The sequence below is a fragment of the Diplotaxodon limnothrissa genome, linkage group LG4, assembly GCF_057381915.1.
Source record: "Diplotaxodon limnothrissa isolate DT_005_m linkage group LG4, D_limnothrissa_male_GT1.1, whole genome shotgun sequence".
Classification (NCBI taxonomy): domain Eukaryota; kingdom Metazoa; phylum Chordata; class Actinopteri; order Cichliformes; family Cichlidae; genus Diplotaxodon; species Diplotaxodon limnothrissa.
In genome coordinates this window covers 1,010,271-1,034,814 of record NC_140599.1, presented here as the reverse complement: position 1 = coordinate 1,034,814, position 24,544 = coordinate 1,010,271, and the positions used below count along the sequence as shown (strand labels likewise).

At 45.6% G+C, this 24,544-nt stretch overlaps 1 protein-coding gene across 1 annotated transcript; it reads left to right on the top strand.

Annotated features, from left to right (window-relative positions):
• Positions 1 to 49: 49 nt before the first annotated feature.
• gna13b (guanine nucleotide binding protein (G protein), alpha 13b) lies at positions 50 to 24,505 on the top strand. Its single transcript, XM_085351246.1, has 5 exons — positions 50 to 338; positions 9,254 to 9,483; positions 16,192 to 16,242; positions 17,876 to 18,076; positions 18,865 to 24,505. The coding sequence occupies exons 1-5, from the start codon at positions 56 to 58 to the stop codon at positions 19,252 to 19,254; spliced, it is 1,155 nt and encodes a 384-aa protein (XP_085207372.1). The 5' UTR covers positions 50 to 55; the 3' UTR covers positions 19,255 to 24,505.
• Positions 24,506 to 24,544: the final 39 nt, after the last annotated feature.

Here is a 24,544-nt window from a genome sequence, read left to right as displayed (position 1 = left end):
AGCACTGGACTCAGCCCTCCCATCCACCCTCTGTATCGATGTAGTTGTTTCAAAGATGGCGGACTTCCTGCCGTCCCGCTCCGTTTTATCTGCATTTTTCCCCAACTGCCTCCTTACAAGGGGCGAGGCAGAGCAGCTGCGGAAATCCAAAGAGATAGATAAGTGTATTCATCGAGACAAGACTTATGTTAAAAGGCTTGTAAAGATCTTATTGCTCGGGGCGGGAGAAAGCGGCAAGTCCACTTTCCTCAAGCAAATGCGTATTATTCATGGGCAGGACTTCGATCAGAAGGCCAAAGAAGAATTCAGGGCTACGATTTTTAGTAATGTTATTAAAGGTAAGCCGACATTATACCGACTGCTTTTCACATATTGAAACAGGTTTGTTCCGACGTGTGTAGAGATGGGGCTGTAGGAGCAGCCAGTGGGAAGTTGCTAGCTTCTGTTCAGCCGATTTTCTGTGTTCGACCAAGCTAGTCTGGTTAGCTTGTTGAGTAGCCAAGAAACGCCTCTGCTGCTTGTGTGTGCATGGTGGATCTGAACGCAGCACTTGATCGTCTGTGATTAGTAAAAGCTTCGCCGATATTTACGTATGATTTCTGCTCTCTTGTTCAGTCAAAAACATGCAGACTGGTTCGTCTTTATGGACAAAGTTGAGGAAAAGGGAACCAGTTTATTTGGAGTGCACTGGGTGTGTTGTTTATTACTTTTAAGCCTCTAAGTGTTACATAATCGCTCTGTAGCGATGTCTTTTTGCGAACCAGGCCAGTTTTTCATTGCTTTGCGATAAAAGAGCAGACGCGAGCATGCTGTATTATGGGAAGTGTTGCCTTGTGTGGTTTGTCATGAAAGTTTTTGTAGGAAGTGCAGGGCCACCCATGCGAGAGCTGCCGTTTTGTTCCAGCTTAACTGGTTTTCATGCTTTCTGGGGATGTTTGCCAACATTTCAACTGGTCTAAACAGATATTTCTAGTCGCAGAATAATCATATTTATGACATTTTATAGGTGAAAATGGACGTTTTGTTTTTGTTGTTGAATTTGAATATAAATATTAAGTCATTTTTTTGTAATCAAATATTGAAGTAAACCGATGTCCAGATTCTAATTGTTGGCCAAAATAGTCAGCAGTTTACAGATGCAAAGTTATTCATTGGGACTTTCTATAGATAATTGATGAATAAATTAAAACATATTAGATAAGACTAATCTATAAAGGACCATTCATGTCTCTTTAAACATTGTTGAATAACTGAAATCTCACAACCTGCAACCTAACAGGAAAGGAAAAACCAGCTGTTTGTGGAGAAGCACAGCAAACCGTGACCGACAGTTACACAGCAAACAATCGTCAAAGGCATCTGGTAGAGTGAGGCACGTCTGTGGCACTATGCTCATCACAGCACCATACTTTAAATCATCTAGGTTACTGTTAGCTGAGCTGACATAATTCTGCCCCGTACACGAGGAGGTTTTCTAGTTTTATTCAGTGACGTCTTCAAACTGGTCAAACTTGAGACACAGTTGCAGGCACTGGAGCTCCGAGTGCTCCGAACCTGTGGTTTCACACGTGTTTCACGTTGATACAGATCATACGTTGATTTCAGGGTTTTTCCAGAAAAAAACAGCATCAACTAACTAACTAGGCCTACTTTAAAGAATGATACCGTCCTACTTCCTTAACGTTTCGTCAACATTGAAGGATTCTTATGACCTGCAGCACATTTCCTCTTTCTACCGTCACTCTAACAATTGCTGACAGATGGCATATAAATCTTTTCAGGGTGGGACTCTCACCATGAAGTTTGGGAGTGATTCCTTTAGATTTCTTAGAGCAACTTTCTTATAACAGAGATGAGCAATTTCATCCTGGATGGCGAAATATCGAAATTTGTCAATCCCACCATGATTTCACGAAAACTCGCTTTGCAATTTAACGTCACCGCTGTCTTTACACTGAACGAAGATAACTGATCTGACCAAATCCCTCAGAGGAGTTGCTAAAAATACAAGATCTGAAAATATCACCAAAATTATACATTGAGTTAAAAATGGCTGACTTCATGTTGTTGGTTCTTTTTGTTGAGACTTTTTACGCCCTGTTGTCTTACAGGCTGCCAAATGTCAGACTCATAGATGAAACGTAGTGCAGCGGCTGCTTTTTGAAATTTTGTAGGTGGTGCTTGGAGACAGTGTGCAATAGGGCTGCCACGATTAGTCGACTACTCACGATTACGTCGACTATCAAAATCATCACGACTGATTTAATAGTCGACGCGTCGTTTGAAGCTTTATAAGATCACAAAAGACGCAGGAATAAGTAGCAGGATTTAAGAGTGTAATAACGGACTGAAACAGAAGATGGCAGCACTGCATGTACAAGGATGCCAGCTGCTGTTAAACCCCGAAGAAGAAGAAGCTGTGTCCCAGAATTCATAGCGCCCCAGCTCAGTTTCCAACAATGGCGGCAGCTAGTTAGTTTTAATATCCATCCATTCGCTTCCGCTTATCCTTTTCAGGGTTGCGGGGGGCGCTGGAGCCTATCCCAGCTGTCATAGGGCGAGAGGCGGGGTACACCCTGGACAGGTCGCCAGTCTGTCGCAGGGCCAACACACAAGGACAGACAACCATTCACACTCACATTCACTCGCACATTCACACAATGGCAATTTGTATTATCCAATTAACCTATCCCCACAAGCTGCATGTCTTTGGACGGTGGGAGGAAGCCAGAGTACCCGGAGGGAACCCACGCAAACACGGGGAGAACATGCAAACTCCACACAGAAAGACCCCGGCCTGATGGTGGAATTGAACTCAGGACCTTCTTGCTGTGAGGCAACAGTGCTAACCACCGTGCCACCGTGCTGCCCAGTTTTAATATTACTCTTATTATTCTTTCTGGGTCACAAAATAAAGTTTAACATATTTTCAGGCGAGAATGTAGCTGTGTGAACCTCAAATATCTGCTCAGTTTATCAAGACACCACATATTTTCAAAAGCGCTCCGACGTTTTCGGAGACGTCTGTTACCCACTAGCTCGATAGCGAGCCGGGGGCTAGGCTCACTAGAGCCGTGAGAACACCGGACTCCCGGCAAATCGTTTTCAAACCCACCGCCGTCTTTCACTGCTCAGGTTAAACATGATATATGAGTCACTTAGATAACTTAAAAATGTTGTTGTTTGGCTTTTTTTGTATTTTATTTGTTCCTGAGTAAATCGGTTTGGCTGAGATTAAAGTTTTTACACAGCTGAATAAACATCAAGCAGACAGCTGATTATCAGAAGTGTGAGATGCTCAGAATTTACTCCGATGTCCTGTTATATTTTAGATAGCAAGGAGTTTATTAAACTTCACCGAAACAATCTGCAAATTTCATTAAAATTTAATAAACTATCATCTTGTCTTTATTTTTAGTTAGCACCTTAAACACTTAAAGCTGTAAGCTAATGATAGTTATATAAGAGCAGATGCTGCTGGTGCAATAAGCTGTAGTTTTACGTCCAATGGATGATGATCTGATTAGTCGACTATCAAAAGAATCGTTTGTGGCCCTAGTGTGCAATATTCCACGACAGCGACTATAAAACATAAATGGCTTCATCACATAGGTGTGTGCCAGGCGTAATCAGGTTTTGTAAGCCCCTCAAATCCCCTTCTGATTCCATGCTGCCAGGGTCATGGCCTCGGATGAAAAGTCACCTGATCTCTGAAGGCTTTCCTGGATAAAGTTGAGGTTGCTGACATCACCCGTCTTCAAACTGTAGCCCAAAGTGTAAAACATGACATTTCCTGTTCCCACTGGGTGGTGCTGTGACCACTGTCAAATATGGCCGTTGAAATGTGTTCAGGGGTGTCGACTCACGCGTGAGAAGGTTGGTCAGGATTGGACAGTCTGTGTGTGAATGATGGCAAATTAAAATTTCCTGGCGAATGATCAGCGTTTGCTGTGGTGCTGCTCCAGAGCCCCTTTTAAATCACCAATGTTCAAGGCCAGTAAAATACTTACATTTTCACCGGGTCTCACCCATGTTAAAGTGCCAAAAACCTGAATAATAATAAACTGAGTAGATAGACTTGGGCTGCTTGGCTCCTACGTTGGCCTTTGTTAGTAATAGATGAGGAAAATTAAAAAGTTCAGTAAGAATCCTTTTAAAAACAAACTGCATGCTTGATTTTGGTGTGTCCTCTGTCTGCAGTGCTACTGCTTTCAGATGGTTCCCGTTCTGACCACCACGTGTCAGATTTGATCTTTGTATGGACCGGAGCACCCAGAGCATTGTGCTAACTGGACTTTACTCACAGGGCTTCACACAGCCTGTTTCATCCACACAGTGCTTTCTGTCTGACACTGTCACATCTCCACTGTCCAGCTGATGCATCGGACAACAACTTGCTGTTAGTATCTCATCAAGGAAATCTGGCCCGCAGAGGGGAACAGGTAGCATTAGCACAGCGTCACAAGGACGTTCAGGTCAGTGTGCCATACAGTTCATTAGAGTGAGTTTATGGCACCCCTTAACTTAATGCACATGTGAGTGTTTACTGGTCCAGAGATGTTCAGTCTGCTAATAATGGTTCAGTATGCACATGTGACTTATATGCTTCTGAATGTGGCCGTTTCACGTGGCAGGAGTATCAGGCAGTTCCTGGAGAATGGTGCAGTTGATACCACTGACTACCCCCTCGCTCACCCAGATCTTATAGAAATATGTTTCAGGCCGTTTAACGGCACCAGGATGGACCTGAGTGATGCCCCGATCGTGTCATTTGTAGCACATACCCAGTGCATAGAAGAATACATATCCACCATGATTGTTCATCCAGTTTAGTTTTCTACCATTGTTACCACATGAAGTGTTGGCCCTAGTCATCATATCCTGCCTAGAAATGTTCCTGCCCTTGTGCTAATGCAGAGTCACAGTCAGATATATGAAACGTGCGTACTTGCTGATCTTGTTGTTACCAGCTTACGTATTGTGAACCCCGGGCTCGTGCATGCTGCCTGCAGTCTGTTGAGCTGAAGTGTAGAAAGTAGTGACGATGTTAAATACATGAATCAATCATGTCTGAGGAGGAAGTCAGAAAGGCCAAAGGGACAGTGACTGTGGCTCGCTGTCACACAGAGTCTGGATGTTAAAGTTCAAAAAGTAAATGAGATCAGAAAAAGAGAAAGCAACAAAAAGCCTGATCTGTCAGCCTGAGATCAGAAACTCAGGGAAGTGAAAAACTCATTATTGACATGAGGTAGTGACGCCTGTTACTACAAAACTGCCAGAATACAGAGTAAGACAAAAATATTGCTGCATGTCAAAGCTGATCTGCAAACACACAGTTCATCGTGGAAGGGTTTCTGATTGGTGGCAGTTTGTAAACATCCGTCTGACACACACGTGCAGCTCTGTGTTTCTATGCCAGGCGAGCAGTCGGAATCAGTCTCTTTCATACGCTCATTGGGCTGAAGGTGCTGAATTTGAATCGACCAATCAGCAGCAGCCTGTGTGTGATCCCTGGGCAGGAAATCCCTGCTGAGATACAAACACACTGTGGGTCCCACTGAGAAACCTGTGACAGCGTGAGCACGACGACACGTGTGTGAGTCTGCAGCACTGAAACAATGGCCCCGGAGCAGCTGGCGTTGTTGTGGATGCAGACTGTGTCCTCGTTGAAATCGTGTGGTTCACTGTGTTTGTGTAAAGGTCGTTTCTTTTTCTTTTTTTCTTTCTTTCTTTTTTTTTGTGTCCCGTTTGGATCTTTAGCATCAGAATTGTTGTCTTAAGGCCAAGAAAGATGCCAAGCAGATTTATTTTACCAAGTGGATCATCATGGCCTTGCCATATTGGTCCATTTGTTTGACCTTTATTATAATTATGAATTTATTTTATTTTCAGTTGCTACAAACGGGACAGACATGACTGGGGGATAGGACAGGGAGAAAGAATGAAAGAAAGAGAGGGAGAGAAAGAAAACCAAAGGGGAGAAGAGACGGTGAGAAGGGGGGGAAGAAAGAAAAAAAAAAACACAAACAAAAAAAAACAAAAAACACCTGGATCACCTGTATGGAGAAAAAAACAGAAGAGAAAGCAAACAACAAAGAGCAACATAATAAAAACAGCACCATCACAATAAACTAGCTAGCAGTAGATATCAGTAAATACTAAATAATAAACGATATTGTGCAGCACGCAAGATAGACAGCGCACAGTGTGCTTTGAGGCAGCAGCCAAGAAAGCTTTAGTCCGCGTCTGTGAATACCCGTGTGTACACCTGTGAGCATGGACGCTTGTTTTTAAAAGGTTCCTTCATGTAATGATCTGCTAGGGAGTGTGGGGGGGCCACAGCCCCGTCCTCCAGGGCATGAAGCAGGTATGGAGGAGATCCAGGCCCCAGACATCCAGAGGCCCCCAGAACACAAGAGACCAAGGAAGACCAACAGAGGGGCAGCTGCGCCACTGTCCCAGAAAGAGCTGAGGAGAGTCCCAGATGAGGGCTCACTCAGCAGCCGCGGAGCAGAAGCCAGGGGGAGTTGCAGTGACGCGCCCGTGAGCTCCGCCGGCAGCCAGCCGTGCCTGAGTGACCGAGCCCCAGGCCGAGAGGCCGGGGGCACCCCACCTCCGAAGTGGCACCCCACCTCCGAAGTGGCCCGAGCGAGCCCCAGGCTCCAGGCCCCCGATAAGCGGCCGCCAAGGAGTGAGCCGGTGTGTACCTGGACGCCCATCCCCGGACACAAAGAACCACCAACGCACCGATGTCTGAGGGGGTCCGCCACTGGCAGGGGAAGTGGTGGTAGGGGGAGATAGGCCTCCAAACCTTGGAGGGCCTGAGATGTCCCCAGAGAGGTGGCGCCTGACACCCAACCTGACATATAGACACAGACATACAGGCACACACAGACACAAACATCCATTCCCACCCTCATGCTCTCATATGCACTTACTCCACACTCAACCAACGTGGAGACAGACATAAAGAGACGCTGTACACACGATCACACTCCCCAAGCGTACTCTACAAACCGGGTCTAGGTACCCTTGCCCCTGGAGGGGGAACTGCACCCAGACCCAGGTGGTGTTACCCTTTTCCCTGCGGTGGGGGGAGGCAGACCGCCCCGACTCCGCAGCAGCAGGGAGGCCCCACACTCCAGACCGCAGTCGGACGGCCAACTCCTCCTCCTAGCCCCCCCGCTCCAGCAGGTCGCAGAGAACGGGGGTGAGAGAAGACTCCAAACCTCCCTCCACCCGCTCATTGTAGTGTTGATGCATGTGTGTTCTAAGGTGCATTTAAAACCCAGGAGGGCATGGAGCTACCTGCCAGAGAGCAGCAGGTAAGCGCATGGTCCCTCCTGCTAGCCCTCAATGTCTACGTGTATTTAACATTGAGAGGTGGGCAACGACGCCAGGGGTGGGGTGTACACCCTGATGGTACTTTGGACTCCGTGATTGTGCCCACCCCCAAGATCCTATATGTATGTGTAATGAGAGTGTGAGTAATGTGAATGTCTAAGTTGTGGGATAAAATTGAGGCAGAGGCAGCCAGAAGGGGACGGGGGGGGGGTAGCCTCCTCTGCACCCTGGTGACATACCCCTACTCCAAGGCCCTGCATTTGTGGGTGGTTGTGGTGGAGCGGGAAGAGGGAGGCAGCTGGAGATGGGGAGGGAAGGAAGGGAGGGGCAGGTGACCCCTCCCTGGGGCCAGCTCCCCCGCTGACCCCAGTAGGCACTCCCATACTCCGCGACCCGCCAGGGAAAGGGGGCCCAGGCCCATCCAGACCGGGGCCCAGCGCAGCAGCGCCCCCCGGCCCCACAGAGCCCAGGACAGTCCACCCAACCCCACCACAGAGAAAACTGCACCCACCCCACCATCCACTCATCTTCCAGACTACATGAGACAATAAACACCCAGGCTGAGATCTTCCTCCACCTCTCCTGTATCTCCCCCTCCTGCAGAGAGCTCCTGGGGAGAGGAAAGGTCGTTTCTTAGTGAGGACAGCCACAGCTGCATGTATTACACATGTATGTTTGGCTGTGAAAGAGAGAGAGGTGTTTTTGTCAGCTTATCGTCCACCCTCAGACTTTAGAGCAGGTGATGTCATCACGCAAAATTCTTCATTAAACTTAAACTGTTTGAAAACATTCATAATATATTAAGAGAACACCTTAATAGATCGAGGAGCGGTTTTAAGTTCTCCTCTTGCTCCAAGTCTTTGGAGGCTTTGAAGAGGAGTTTCTCTCCTCGTTTGAAGAGAAACCATCAAACGTTACAAAAATGAAAGTAAGAGCACAGTCCTGATATGCAGAAGTAGTTAAGCACACAAAACGTACGGAAGAATAAAACAGAACAATGATAAAGACGTGGAGCTCAGCAATGCAGAAGCTTAAACAGTGTAACTTCCTCTAATCTTATTCATCTCTCTCCTATGTTGTTTTCCCAAATACAGAAATGTGCTTCATTGTCAGGGCAGCTTCTGAAACCACGGTTACCAAAGTATCACAGTTCATTAGTAATAATCAGCCTGGCTCAGCGATGGTCAGAGCGCTGGTAGCTGCACCAATCAAGTTTATCATCATTGTCTGATTCCAAATAGACGGCGTCGGCCTCGCTGTACTTTCATGTTGCACACTGGCAGCACGGACATGTGTGGGCCTGCACAGGGAGTGGTGTTCCTGACTCATCCTCATCAAATGAGGAAACACAGGAGGATAGTTAGGACTGCTGCTGTGTTGTTGTTGTTGTGTAACTTTGTAAATGCAGACACGCGTGTTAGTAACGTCTCAATTCCCCCTCTGCTGTTTTGGTCTTGTTTTTCAAACAAAGGTCAGAGTCGATCTTATGTCAGTAATCTGGGGTTATTACACAGAGCTGCTGGTTTGCTTTCCTCCCCAGCACCTGTGTCATGGTTGCTTCCAGATGCTTTTCTCATACAGTCACTGGCAGCTGTGAGCTCCATGACTTTTGTGTAGCTTTGCAGATGTTGCTCGTTGTAATCTCACAGACCATGAGATGTTCTAAAGAGACAGTCACATCCTGTCTCCATGACTCCCTGTGTTCCTGTGTCATGAAGTATACAAATACATTTACATGTTTTCATACATGTATGTCTTTGTGGTATTTTTCACTATTTGCACTGTTTAGTGATCTTATAAGTCAAATTGTAAAAGTGATATGCAGATGAGTCAGTTATGAAGCTGTAACTTGGAGCCCACATCTGGCCCAGCACACAGATCGCTCATGTGTTTTTGTCACTGTCTGCAGGCATTCGAGTGTTAGTGGATGCTAGAGAGAAGCTGCACATCCCATGGGGTAACACGTCCAACCAGCGGCATGGAAACACTATGATGGCATTTGACACTCGGTCGGCGATGGCTCACGGTCACGGCATGGTGGAGCCCAAAGTTTTTCAGCACTACCTGCCGTCAATCAAGGCCCTGTGGGCGGACCAGGGCATCCAGAATGCCTACGATCGGCGCAGGGAGTTCCAGCTGGTGAGTGAACCTGCTCAAGTCCAGTCAGCTGTCAGGTGACACCTAAAAAACCTTAACTGGTATTCTCACCAAACGCTCAGCTGAAATCGTTATTTAACCCTGTCATGCAGGAATTGTGACAACCTCAGTCTGGATTTTATTCTTTAGTATTTTTATCCATCTTCAGTCATGAAAAGATGAATAACAATCCTGATTGAGGTCGTCATAATGCATGACAGGGTTAAATGACAATAACTACAATGATACAGGTCATACATCTGTAGTAACATTAAAGGACCAGTGGGTGGCAGAGTGTGGGGCGACACATCAGAGTGTAGTGGTTTATGTGCAGGTACACCATCAACACTGACACAAACACAACAGCCTTTGAATAGCTGTCCACTGTAGTGACCAGTATGGTGAAAGGGTGACAGCAGGGGCCAAACAAGATAAACATTTATTGAACACTCAAACAATGTTTTTTAAACATAAATGTGAAGAAAAACCGACAGGAATATTATTCCAGTTTAAATAAACTTAAAAAAAGAAACTTTAACTTTAAATATCCTGTCAAAATGATGCAAGTTAGAAATATGAACATGCTGCCAAAACCCCAGAAAAAGTAAATGAGAGCAAACACAAGGTTGGAGCCGCATGTAGACGAGCTGGGCGCTGCTGCAGGAGTGGAGCTAATAAACTGTGTCTTTCCCTGAGTGCATCGTTACACTGCAGCTGCATCTGAATCTGCACAGGTGCAGCTCAGCAAAGTGCGCTGACTTGGTTCAACATTACTGCAACAGAGAAAGTGAGGCAGGCTGCACTGGTGCATTAGTGACAGCTTCACTTGAAACGCCTTCACCGCATCACACATGTCCATGAACTGACAGGTTTCCTTGCTGAGCTCAAAAACTCTGTTGAACTTTTATCCCAACTCAGCCAGCGGAGCTCTGCATGAAGGAATGTCGGCAAACTCTGAATCTATTTCCCACATAAAAGACTGAAACTGACGGTGATTTAAACTTTTAGCTCAGGTAAAATGTACGGTCTGCGTCATGGTGACCATTACATGCTCCATTTTTAGGACTTTACCACACAGCCTTTCCTGGTGTGTGATGCAGTGATATGCTGTTAACTCACCGGTACATTTCTCCTGCATCTTTACTCGCATCCTGCTGACTACTCCGCTTTTTTCACCGCACAGCACCGGCGCTCCATCTGTTGTAAGTCCAACAAGTTTGTCCCAGGGCATTTTCATGTCGTTACACTTTGACATACGTTTTAAAAAATGTCTTTTCCTGTTGTTGTCCCGTGCATCGATTTAATGTCCAATATTTCCTCTCCACGGATGAAGATGGTCAGCTGTGCAACGTCCATCATGTCTGTCCTTTCATCCACAGCCGACTATGCAATAAAGTTTTTGCTTCTTTCACACAACTGTGTTCTTAAATCAGTGACCATCTCACAAACCCGATCAGCAATCGTATTTCTGCTCAGGCTCACATTTGCCAAAGTCTGTGTTTTGTCTGGACACAAGACGTCGCACAGCTTCATCCTGCAGCTCTTCAGAGCGGTACCGGGCTGATTTGGCTCCTCTGCTACAATAAAACTTGCTTTCACAACAGCTTCACTTTGTGGTTTTGCTCTGGTGACAAACGTCTGCTGAAACGTCAGATTCTTCTTTAGCTCTTCTACTTCCTGTAGTTTCTGCGTTTCGGTTTTTCGGCTTATCCTGACGTTTTGTCTCGTAGTGCCGTCTTAAATTAAATTCCTTCATTACAGCCACATTAGCTCCACTAATAAGACGCACGGGTTTACCAGCATGTCTGTAAACATATATTCAGTCTCCCACCGGCGCTGAAAGGCTCTGCTTTCAGAATCGTTTCTCGCCACCATTGTGAGCGGCGAGCTTCACAATAACAGAAGTTTGGCTTGATTGACGCGGGAATGTTCCCAGGTAGCCTAGCGTTCAGCAAGGAGGCTGCAGCGCTGCATTATGGGATCTGTTGTCTGTGTGTTATTAGCGTCTCATATCGCCGGGCCATGCATAACAGTAATAAAAAATCTATATAAAATGATCTGGCGGGCCGGAAGTGGCCTTGACTTTGACACATGTGGGTTAGAGGATGTTTGCATTCACTGAATCAAACAACCCACTAGGGCTGCCACGATTGGTCGACTAGTCACGATTACGTCGACTATCAAACTCGTCGACGACTGATTTAATAGTCGACGCGTCGTTTGAAGCTTTGTAAGATCACAAAAGACGCAGGAATAAGTAGCAGGATTTAAGAGTGTAATAACGGACTGAAACAGAAGATGGCAGCACTGCATGTACAAGGATGCCAGCTGCCGTTAAACCTCGAAGAAGAAGAAGCTGTGTCCCAGAATTCATAGCGCAGCCCAGCTCAGTTTCCAACAATGGCGGCAGCTAGCTAGTTTTAATATTACTCTTATTATTCTTTCTGGGTCACAAAATAAACGTTTAACATATTTTCAGGCGAGAATGTAGCTGTGTAAACCTCAAATATCTGCTCAGTTTATCAAGACACCGCATATTTTCAAAAGAGCTCCGACGTTTTCGGAGACGTCTGTTACCCGCTAGCTCGATAGCTAGCCGGGGGCTAGGCTAACTAGAGCCGCGAGAACACCGGACTCCCGGCTAATAGTTTTCAAACCCACCGCCATCTTTCACTGCTCAGGTTAAACATGATATATGAGTCACTTAGATAACTTAAAAATGTTGTTGTTTGGCTTTTTTCAGTATTTTATTTGTTCCTGAGTAAATCGGTTTGGCTGAGATTAAAGTTTTTACACAGCTGAATAAACGTCAAGCAGACAGCTGATTATCAGAAGTGTGAGATGCTCGAGAATTTACTCCGGTGTCCTGTTATATTTTAGAAAGCAAGGAGTTTATTAAACTTCACCGAAACAATCTGCAAATTTCATTAAAAATTAATAAACTATCATCTTGTCTTTATTTTTAGTGAGCACATACCTTAAACACTTAAAGCTGTAAGCTAATGATAGTTATATAAGAGCAGATGCTGCTGGTGCAATAAGCTGTACTTTTACGTCCAATGGATGATGATCTGATTAGTCGACTAATCGCAAAATTAATCCGTGACTAGTCAACTATCAAAATAACCGTTTGTGGCGGCCCTACAACCCACCAAACCCACGATACAGTTGGAAGAAACAGGTAGTTCCAGTTTTTCAGGTTTCCACATGCCACGGTCTCTGCAGTGAGGCTGACTGTTGCATATCTACCCTGGATGACACAAACACAGCTGAACCCTTATTCATGGGAGTTTCACTAGTAATCAAAAGCCGCCATCTTCTTCTGATGCCACCCACAACCTCAGATGAAACCACTGCCTGCTGTCTGAGCATGCTCTATGGTTCATCTTTGCTTTTAGATAAAGACGGGGAGAATAGATGAAGGAGACCCGCCCAGGGTCAGAGGGGATGGGCTTCAGTGTAGAGCAGGGCGATATGGCCAAAAATATTTATCACGATATATATTTGAAAATTTGTGATAACGATATAACTGACGATATAATTGATGCGAGACAAAATACAATTCCACAACATTACTAGCACAAAAAAAACCCATCCATTTATTGTCACTTAAACAAGCAGCTGTTTTTATGTACATTAAAGCTTTATAAAAATGTAACAGTGCAAATGCAAATTCCTTGCTGAAAGTTTAACCAAAAGGCATTTCCAGTACAAATGGGCTGACATATCCTGAGCATAACCATGTATAATATCCACTGAAGTTAAAAAGAGGTGCTTTGCAACATTAAACTGCAGTGTGCCAAATAAAAAAGTCAAATATGTATTTTTCGGACCATAAGGTGCACGGGATTATAAGACACATTAAGCGAAACAAAGCAGTCAGATAAATCAAACTATTCAACTCATTCTTCTTGCTTCCTCCACTTCTGTACCATCGATTCATTAATGCTGTATTCTATCACAGCTGCTCTATTCCCATGTTGTTGCAGTATAAGATAAGATAACCTTTATTAGTCCCACACGTGGGAAATTTGTTTTGTCACAGCAGGAAGTGGACAGTGCAAAAGTTATGAGGCAAAAATTAGAATACAATAAGAATAAATACAGTACACAACTGTACAGAATAGAATAAAATAAAATAAAATACTATATACAGTAGAATAAAATAAAATAAATATACAATAAGATAAAAATAGAATACAAATACAAATACTATATACAACTGAGTAAAAATACAACGATGACAGAAAGGATTATTGCATATGTATGGATGATCAGTTAAAGTCTTTATTATGGAGTCTGACAGCAGTGGGGAGGAAAGACCTGTGAAATCTCTCCGTCCCACACCGTGGGTGCCGCAGTCTCCCACTGAAGGAGCTGCTCAGTGCTGTCACAGTCTGCTGCATGGGGTGGGAGATGTTGTCCAACAGGGATGACAGCTTAGCCACCATTCTCCTGTCACTCACCACCTCCACTGGGTCCAGAGGGCATCCTAGAACAGAGCTGGCCCTTCGGATCACCCTGTTCAGTCTCTTCCTGTCCCCAGCAGAGATGCTGCCGCCCCAGCAGACCACGCCATAAAAGATAGCAGAAGCCACAACAGAGTCATAGAAGGTCTTCAGGAGTGGGCCCTCCACTCCAAACGACCTGAGTCTCCGCAGCAGGTACAGCCTGCTCTGCCCTTTCCTGTAGAGGGCGTCTGAGTTATGAGTCCAGTCCAGTCTATTGTTCAGATGAACACCAAGGTACCTGTAGCTGTCCACAGCCTCAATGTCCATACCTTGGATGTTCAGTGGTTGCAGTGGAGAATGCTTGTGCCTGTGGAAGTCTACCACCAGTTCCTTGGTTTTACTGGCGTTGATCTGGAGGTAGTTCAGCTGGCACCAGTCCACAAAGTCTTGGGTCAGACCTCTGTACTCCTTGTCGTCCCCATCAGTGATGAGGCCGACTATTGCAGAGTCATCAGAGAACTTCTGCAGGAAGCACTGGGTGGAATTGTGGGAGAAGTCTGCAGTGTAGATGGTGAAGAGGAACAGAGCCAGAACCGTTCCCTGTGGGGCCCCCGTACTGCAGACGACCCTGTCCGACACACAGCCCTGAGTCCTCACATACTGTGGTCGGTCGGTGAGGTAGTCCAGGATCCAGGTAGTGAGGTGATGGTCCACTCCAGAGTTCACCAGCTTGTCCTTTAGAACCGAGGGAAGAATGGTGTTGAAGGCACTGGAGAAATCAAAGAACATGATTCTCACAGTGCTTCCAGCGGTCTCCAGGTGAGCGAGGGAACGATGTAGGAGGTGAATGACGGCATCATCCGCTCCAATGCCAATGTATATGAATGACTAACCTCGTATTGTGGATGGATTATCTCAGTTGTTCTCCTGGCTGAAGTTTGGTCCGTTTACAGCATCCTGCCATGCGATTGCATTTGTCCCTAACCATCAGGAACCTTAACGTTAACTTTTATAAGGGGAAAAGTGTTAGTGTTCATCCTCCAGCTTCACTGTGTTTATGCTAACACAGCTGTGTCGCTAGCGATCACGTAGCACATCATTAAATACCAGCTAGCCCAACTTCAGTAACCCTACAAACGTCACTGCTGTTTAGTTTCCTGTCTTCATTTATGTTGGAAGTGATAGCAGAGCTGTACGTTTGAATGTTTTCAGAAATCTCTCAGTCAGAACATGCTATATCATGGAAACTAGCGAGCTAACCTCCTGCTAACTTCTAACTTAAATGTAATAAATTCTGTTTTCATGGATGCCTGGAATTTAAACTTCATAGTTATACCTGGTAAAGCAGCAATGCTGATTGTTTTATTAAAGATGAAAGAATTTAGACAGTTTTTAACTCTCAGTGATGTTCGTTTGACTTTGGGACCTGAAGACGGAGTTTCGGACCCAGATTACTCCCAGATTTATGAGCACCTTAGTGCGACAAATACGGCAATAACGACGGCCCGCCTGCATGTTCTACAAAAAAACTGTGCTTTGGTGTGTATCTGACGGACAAACACCAAACCAGTTCCACATCACTGAAGTTGCACCATTTTTACAAACCAATTCTGGTTCATCCGTTTCACTCAACGATCCGCGTTCCCCCTTCTCATTCTCCGTCGCCGCCATGGTTTTTCCACCATGTGCGTATGAAAACAAAGCCACTGCGCATGTGTGTTTTACCCATATTCTATCGTGATATTTTATTTTCTTATTGTTGCCCAAAATTATACCGGTATTACTGTGAACGGTATAATATGGCCCAGCCCTACTCCAGTGCTTAGTAATATGGATCCATGGCTTGAGACAGTAATGAGAGAGGAAACCTACAAAGATGCAGTCTGAGTGCTGCGTACCTGCAGGATACAACAGGGCTTCGTAGACACCAACAAAGCTGTGATGGTTTGGGTTTAGCATCACTGGCTGAACTGGGTCATACAGGTACTGTTTTATTATTTGGCTCTGACTCCCAGGCAGTCCCATTACATGGACAGTTTCTACTGTTCAGCTGCTCGAGCTAATCCATGAGCTTGGCTCTAAAAACCTTGTAGGATTGTGTTGTGGATGCATCAGTCTAAAAGCAGCTAAATGTATTTTTCTAAAAGAAAAAGGATGGGTGGTATCCCATTAAGTAAATGACATTAATGCGAATACCTCCCATGCAGAGGAGGGTCTCATGTGTCACATCTGACATGGATCTCCACTCTTTCTCTTTCAGGGGGAGTCGGTCAAGTATTTCCTGGACAATTTGGAAAAACTCGGACAGTCGGTAAGTCCCAAACACACACTAACAGAATAAAAGTGTAGTAACACAACTTTGTGTGTTATTTTACACATTTAGGGACAAAGTCTCAGACATGTGGACGATTTTAGCCAAAAACTGAAAACTGCTAAGAGCTTAACTCAGCAGTTTCAAACTATCCAGCTGTGATGAGGAGACGAATGAGTTTGTTTTTCAGCTGTTTCACTGGACCGTGAGTTACTCTTTGACATGTTTAGCTCAGTTCACGAGGCCTGGCACTGACACTGAACTGGGCTTCCCAGAAACTAGATCATCCATCCCTCCACCCATCCCTCCCTTCATCCACCCATCCATCCAGCCATCTAGCCATCCATCCACCCATCCCTCCATCCCTCATCCATCCACCCATCCCTCATCCATCCACCCATCCATCTAGCCATCCACCCATCTAGCCACCCATCCATCCATCCCTCCACGCACCCATGCATCCACTAATCCATCGACCCAGCCACCAATCCATCATTACAGTCTATTCGTGATTTAATAAGGGAGTGGATTGTTTTTTGGATTTTGTTTCCCACACGTGGCGAGGTCGGTTTGATAGTTTTTCCCTGTAAAAAATGAAATCATTATTTAAAAACTGCGTTTTGTGTCATCTGTGTCCAAGAGCCGAACATGCACACATAAATCATAAGAGTTTTTCATGCACTGTAATTCTGCATCGAATATGCTGATATCAGTAAACCTGTAAATGAAATGCAGAACACCAGATTATACTTCCAAAGTTTTGATGTGCCATAATTGGATTTTCAAATGTGGAAAAACAAACACTGACAACATCTAAGGACATCAGAAGGCAGTGGGATTTTCCCGCACTATGACAACACATGTCTGGTCTCATCTGGGAGGTTATTGGTGATATTTTCTTTGCGTTAGCTTTCAGAGATTAACTGTGAATCCCAGAACGTTGTGTTTTCCAGGTCTGGTTCGGTGTGTGGCATTAGTTAGTGTGTTTATTTAGCCACTTTCTTTGGATATTCCTGCAATTCAGAGCCGTGTAAAGATCAAAAGTACTTTTTTAATCTTTTAGATAAAGATCTTTTATCTTATCTTTTAGATAAAGAGCATAAATAAAAGTAAAAGTTCTTTAAGGACCACAGAGCAGCCTTTTGTGTCTGACAGCGAAACGTCAGACGACTTTGAAGGGAGACGCTGAGTGCTGAGGGTGTGGACAGTGGTGCGAGTACTTTGAGGAGCTCCTCAGTCCTATTGGCATGTCACAGGGCAACAACAGTCTGGGGATGGGGGTGATTTGTCCATCAGTAGGGATTGAGTTCACTATAATCAAACCACACTGCTGGGCAGGCTCTGCACGGCTCTGCACGGCTCTGCATGCTGTGGGTTGTCCTGGTTGATGCGCCTCCACAGCAATGCATGGAATTTAAAGCCAGTGCCTTAGGACTGTAGGATTGGCACATTGGGAGGTCATCTTTTCTTTTGGTAGCTGATCTCTGAGTTTCTTTTAAAAACAGTTGTTTGTTTTGTTTGTTGTGTTTTTTAAGTAACTCTTAAGTAGATCAGTGCAACTTTACCAGTGTAAAGTGTTTTGGTGTAAATCTTGACAAAAGCATATCACACTGCAACACTTATCTGCTTGCAGGACTACCTTCCCAGCCAGCAGGACATCCTTCTGGCCAGAAAACCCACCAAGGGCATCCACGAGTATGATTTTGAGATTAAGAATGTGCCTTTCAAAATGGTGGACGTGGGTGGGCAGCGCTCTGAGAGACGGCGCTGGTTTGAATGTTTTGAGTCGGTCACATCCATCCTCTTCCTTGTGTCCTCCTCTGAGTACGACCAGGTGAGTTATGTGGAAGCAGAGTGTTGCTCAGTATGCTAACCTGGCTAAAGATTCAGCTAACAGCAGTTAGTTGGGTCTTTGTCTTCTTACTGAGTTCAGATTGATTGGAAAGCCTGTCTCGAACCCTCTGATGTTCTGTCTACTGGTGTTTTTCATGGAAACCTTCACTAAGTATCCTGCTTTGTTTACTTTGGTTAATGTCATTTAGGGATGTTTTTGTCCAGTGGTGAAGCAGCTTTGAGTCTAACAGTGGTGTGCAGTGATGCTGATTACATAACGAGTATGTATAACAATAAATGGAGGCGTTTGGGAGAGGGGGGTTGCAAAGCAGCTTGCAGGGCAGCAGCAGCTCCATGCAGGGTGATGCAGTTAGATAGCGTGCCCCAGTAGGATATGCATGAAGGAACCGACTGAGCCAACAGCTGGACAAACGTAGAGACTGATCCATCTGTAGATCTCAGCTAACCTGCAGCGCTCTGGCTGGACTCCACAGTCGGCCTTAACCTCAGTCTGTGCTCAGATTTGGTGGGTGTGCTTACCATCATTAAAATGTTTGAGAACAGGACATCATATTTTAGACTTCAACTTTCCAAAACCACATCAAAGTTGATTTTCCTAGAAGTTTTAGAGGCTTAGTGATCGATGCCCATGATACCACCATCCAGCATGGCTCCGTCACAGTGCACGCTGCTGCGATGGTGAAAGCTACTAGAAATCCTGCTATTTTACTTCTGCTGGTTGAGTCGAGCTGCTTTTCATACCACATGTCTGCGTTCTAACACATCCAGGTGCTCATGGAAGACCGGCAGACTAACCGACTGAGCGAGTCACTAAACATCTTTGAGACCATAGTCAACAACCGGGTCTTCAGCAATGTCTCCATCATCCTCTTCCTCAACAAGACGGACCTGCTGGGGGAGAAGGTGAAGCAAGTGTCCATCAAAGACTACTTCCCCGAGTTCTCTGGTGACCCCATGAGTTTGGCGGATGTCCAGTGCTTCCTGGTGGAATGCTTTCGCAAAAAGCGTCGCGAGCAGCAACAGAAGCCTCCGCAGCAACTGAAGCCTCTGTACCACCACTTCACCACAGCCATCAACACTGAAAACATCCGGCTGGTGTTCCGTGATGTCAAGGACACCATCCTGCACGACAACCTCAAGCAGCTGATGCTGCAGTGAGGGAGCGCGGCAGGGAAGGGCGGAGGCAAAGGGAACATGGCTTGCAGTGTCTCTTTCAGCAGCCATAGGAGGAGCGGACAGCGCCACTGCTTTCACCCACCCAGGATTTGGCTCTGCCCCTCACTGTTGAACTTGACTGTGTATTAAAGCAACCACTACTATGGCCACTCCCCCCTGTGCTTCTTTGCTTAACAAGCGTGTTCACTGTAACTTATAACAGCCCACTGTGGCTGAGTTCTTCCTGCCCTTAGACCCATGTAACTGACCTGTAGTCCTCACTCTCTCAGGCCACGCCCACACTCCTGAGCATCCTTTATAGTGTCCTTGTATCCTGCTGGAGAGGAGGGGGTGATGCAGGCCGCTATCAGTGACTGTTACCGAGGTGTTGTTGTAAATGTGCTCTTCACTGTGCCTTGGTGTGGATTTATACTTTTCTAATCATTTTGTTTTCTATTGTATGAACATACTGTTTTAACCTATGCATTTTTCTATCTCATAGGGGTTTACACTTTGACATTTGGACTGTTACAGTTATTCAAAGATGTCGGGGTGCTGCAGACACAAACACGCCGCTTGTTGAAAGCCGGTCGGGGTTTGGGGTGACCCACAGTACTGGTGCTGTTTCTCAGGGCACCATTTCTAAACCACTACTGTGATTTGATACAGTGCAGAGCATGTGTACCTTACCCTTGCACCAGTCAAACGGGTTTCCCCTTTATTTGCCACAAAACCGGCCGGAGTTGTACTTCAGAAGTACTCTGGCCGTCGACCTCAGCCTTATTTTACTGCGAGTGATTTGACCCGTGTGCTTGCACATATGCTAACATGTGATTTGTGGATGCTGCCTCATTGACAGTGGTTAAAGATAACACTAAGGGACAAATGTAAAGCGGCTTTTCTCAGACGGATGGCAGATGTTGCAGCGCGGGTTGAGCCTCTGGGTTTTCTTCAGTGGTACAGAGAGAGGGATTTTTCTCCTCAATAGAATTATCGCCTTAAGTGTTGCGTATTGCACTGCAGGCGATGAGGTGGCCATCTTGCCTTTTGTCTTAATCAGCTCTTCATGTTGCAGGCCGCCCCTCACCACAGGGACATATTCCCACTGCAGTCTGTGCAGCTAGTTTCTGCTGGCTGCTCTCGTTTTGTATAAAGTTCACGTGTCCATTCTAACGCATGTGTCCCTCACATCGACCTAAAGCTTGTTGCAACCGCTCTAACTTTCCACACAGTATAATGGTAAGTGTTATTTTGCTACGTGGTGTTTTTGGTTTGGGGTTTTTAAGCAGAAGCAGGCATCTATTAGACTGTCTTGTGTTGTTTAAGGGGCTTCCTGTGTCTTTACAACACGAATGCCACAATCCTGTACGTGTCCCTGCAAATAACAGGCTCCGCTGGTCCATGCTAACCAGTTGTAAAAGTAGTCTTGTTGTCTTTTTGGGGGTGAGCAGTTCCACACTGTAGACTTTTGAACAATGGGAACATTCTGTGTGCGTCAGCATGGGTATTTTTTTTGTACTTTCTAATTGTGATAATTGCTAATGTTGAATAAGTAAAGAATACTTAATGTTAATCACTGTTAATAAGTGTTGTGCACAGACTTGTAACTGAGCTGCAAAGCTTCAAAGGGACACGAGGCAACTGAGAAACTGGCTGAAAAGGTTTGTCTGATGTGACCACAGAACTGTGCATTTACAAATACTATCATTAACTTCTTTGTCTTATCAGATCTGCACCTGCAGTGTTGACTCAACTCAAATAAAGTTTCCTCAAATACAACAGGTGACAAAAACCTGTGTGGGCTGCCAGAGCGATTTCACACTGTGCAGGGGGGGGGGCTTGGAAGAGACCACTCCCATCAGGATGATAGATAATCACTGTCAATGACTGAGTGACCCATCACTAAATGAGGCGGTCAGAGTTTGATTTGTGGGCGTGTCATGTTCAGCTCACTGATGCTGTGACAAAACAGGACCGTGTGTGTGTGTGTGTGTGTGTGTGTGTGTGTGTGTCGTCTGAGCGTCTCATGTCACTGAAGCTTGTTGTTGAAGTGTTATCAGGACAGGCCTGCACCCTGACACCACCCTGATTGTGATTGTTGTCACACAGAAGCATGAGTGTGTTTGTGAGGTCACAGTCTGATGACACTTTTCGTTAGAAGTTGTGCTCCATCAGGATACGTGCCATGTGTACAAAGACACATTAAGCCAAGCAAACTGAGCTCTCTCCATCATTTATCGCTTTGTGCCTGTTTGCATCCATTCTTTACTTTACTGCCATCTTGCTCTCTGCAGCTTCTCTCCTCCTGCTACCCCCCCAAAAGCCCATCTCCATAGAGACTGTGTCAGCTCCCAAACAGACAAAAAACAAACTAAAAACCAGCAACAAACAACTTGAACATAAACAATCACAAAGAAAGAACAATACAGTATCCACATCTGAACCAAAGAGTAACACAGTGAAATGTGGATTATTAAATATTAGGTCTCTCTGCTCCAAGTCTGTTAGTACATGACTTAATAACTGATCAACAAATCGACTTACTCTGCCTTACGTCTTGATGCATGCTCAATCATCCAGGTAAGGAAATCTCCAAAAGTTGATTCTGTTCATCTGGACGTTTTCAGTGGGAGAAACGTTTCGTCGTCATCCAGGTGACGTCTTCAGTCTCAGCTGACTGCAGGGTTCAACCTTATAAACAGGACATAATGACTGAAACCAGCCCAGTGAAGGAACAATGGGCTGGGAGGTGACAGAATGATGCACCAACAATGACCAACTGAGGCCACAAGATGGCAGCGTGAAGGCTGGATGCACACTGGCAGGCCACGAGCTTTGGCTGCTTTACTTTAGACATAATTGAAACGTACCATTGTTAGATTTGCAGTGCTCGTCCTGATCACTGTCTTTATCAGAATCAGAATACTTTATTCATCCCGAGGGAAATTAGGGTTACAGCAGGCAGCACGCTAATGGCGCATGCACACTTACAAAGGAACCTTCTGACCAACTTTACACAAACATCACATTGGGGAGACATGTCAGAAAGGTAGGCTGATAGGAAAAAACAACGAAAATACATAACATGAGGTAAGAGGAGGAGAAAAAAAACTCCACTCAGACTGAGCTCCTAGTGGGAGAACAGTTTGATAAAAGAAAAAACACCTCAGCACAAAAGCACATGACTATCAATACACCATAGAAACACAAGACAAGCAACAGGGGCGGGTAAAGGGTAAGAGAGAGCCGGCGTAGGCAGCGCATCCGGTCCTGCAGCATCTGCGCTGGTCCAGTTGACTGCCATCTTCCCCGGTAGGGCACAAGCATCGAAGGCGTTGGAAAGGGAGGGGGGATGAGTGTGCATATCAGTGTATATGTGTGTGTGTGCGTGTGTCCATAGTTCAGCTGAGACAGTGTCCTTCGGCCTATCAGGCTAAGTAAACAGTCCTCCAGCCAATCCAGGTGTCCTTGCATGGGATGGGAAGAATAGCCGTAACACAGTCGTTATCAGGGAGTGATTGTTCGGCTCCAGCCTTGGGCCTGCAGCTGGCGCCGTTATGGGGATCCGCAATGTTTGTTGGTTTTGTTAATTTCCATGCGAGCAGCCCAGGAGAATTTTCAGGCTGCTCTTTAACACTCCGACACTGGCCTCTCGATCTCCCGTTGGAGAGTCGCGAGCCTCCCCATGATGGTATCAAACTTCTGTTCCATGGTGTTATCGTTCTTTTGATTCTGAGACCTCACAACTGCAGTGATCCGTTCCGCGATGTTTTCCAACTGTCGCTCAAGGGTCTCATTTTGAGCAGGCCCCTCTCTGATGTTTCCCCTCATACGCTCAATGGTGTTGTTTTGAGCCTTCACAGCAGCTGCAAGCGTCTCCAAGGTGTTGATCATATTACGTTCGTTGTGAGAGGTTGCGCCTCGTTCCATTTCAATTCCAGCGGGCAGCCTTGGGGGGGGTTTGAACAGCCGGTTCCGCTCTCTTATTTCTCCGATAAACCAGGGCTAAGCCAACGCCGATCAGCATGAACCCTGTTATCACGGTTCCGAATAGATAGATATCTTCAGCGTCCTCGATCGACAGTCCCGCCAGGCACATGATCCTCCAGTTCTGCCACCCGTCCATCGTGTATCCGGCAGGGAAAGTCCCTCCAGGGCACTCGGGCTCTCCCGAGCCCAGACTTCTCGTTGAGAAAAGGGTGTCAATAGCATTCAGAGACCAGTTGATCAAATCCATAATTCTCTTTTAGGTTTTAGAGAACGACAGTGGGAGGCTATTCCAGGGAAAGTAATGCACACAAGACAAGGACATAGAGGCTAAGCAGGGAAGATAAGGGTGAGGAGGAGAGGAGAAAAGTGCGACCGCCTTCGCTGAGAGCTAAAGATCTAAAGACACAAAATATGTTTACAACCAAACAGGTAAGTTACAGTAAAAAATTAGTTTAATTTGGCCTAAACGACAGAGACACGAGACACAGTGCAGTGAAACTGTGGCTCAGTGTGTCACAGGTGGCAGCTCTAACCTGGAACTGGAAACACTTTCTAAGCACTGACCTGAGTTTGGGTCTGAGCTCCACCTGCTGCAGCCGCAACACAAGGAGCTGCTGTTGGTCGTACCAATCAGCATGGATGCTGACCTACACATTCAAAACTGATCAAACACAAGGATTAGAAGTGAAGATTCAGATTTATTTGTATAGCGCCAAATCACACAACGGTTGCCTCAAGGCCCCACAATGATTGGTTTCCAGGACATGGACCAAGCTTAGTCGATTTCACTTTGAGTTTACTGCAATTTGTTACGTTTTTAGTCTAGGCAAGTAATTAAACGCAACAAGAAGTTTGCCCATTCATACCCCACCCAAGCAAGAACACCAACAATGATACCTTTTAAAGTGCTAAGCAGCCATTTATTTACTTCGGCAGTGAGCAATGCCAAAAATAACAAACAAAACTCCCTCGTGGTCCCTACGCTTCCCTACACAAAAATGAAAAAAAAAACAAACAAAAGACAATTCACTTACCTAGCTTTCTAATGAAAAAACAGGAGAAAACTTATTCAACAAAAATGGCTTCTCACGCCTACTACGCTGCTGCAGTGAAGGATATATACAAAGTGAACAAAACGTACGATCGCTACTTGACAAATCTATTTACAGCTATTTACAAAATGGACATAATAACGCCAGACATACACACGAAAACTCTACACTGCAGTAAATCAACACACAGGTTCTTGGTTAAGTGGTGTAGGTTCGGGGAGAGGGGCCAGGTGGCTGTCATCCGGTAGTTA

Bases quoted from the DNA above. Each gene is read 5' to 3' on its own strand.
- gna13b (XM_085351246.1), top strand. From the start codon at position 56: ATGGCGGACTTCCTGCCGTCCCGCTCCGTTTTATCTGCATTTTTCCCC. The intron at 339-9,253 runs GTAAGCCGACAT...CACTGTCTGCAG, and splicing joins TTTTAGTAATGTTATTAAAG to GCATTCGAGTGTTAGTGGAT. The intron at 16,243-17,875 runs GTAAGTCCCAAA...ATCTGCTTGCAG, and splicing joins TGGAAAAACTCGGACAGTCG to GACTACCTTCCCAGCCAGCA.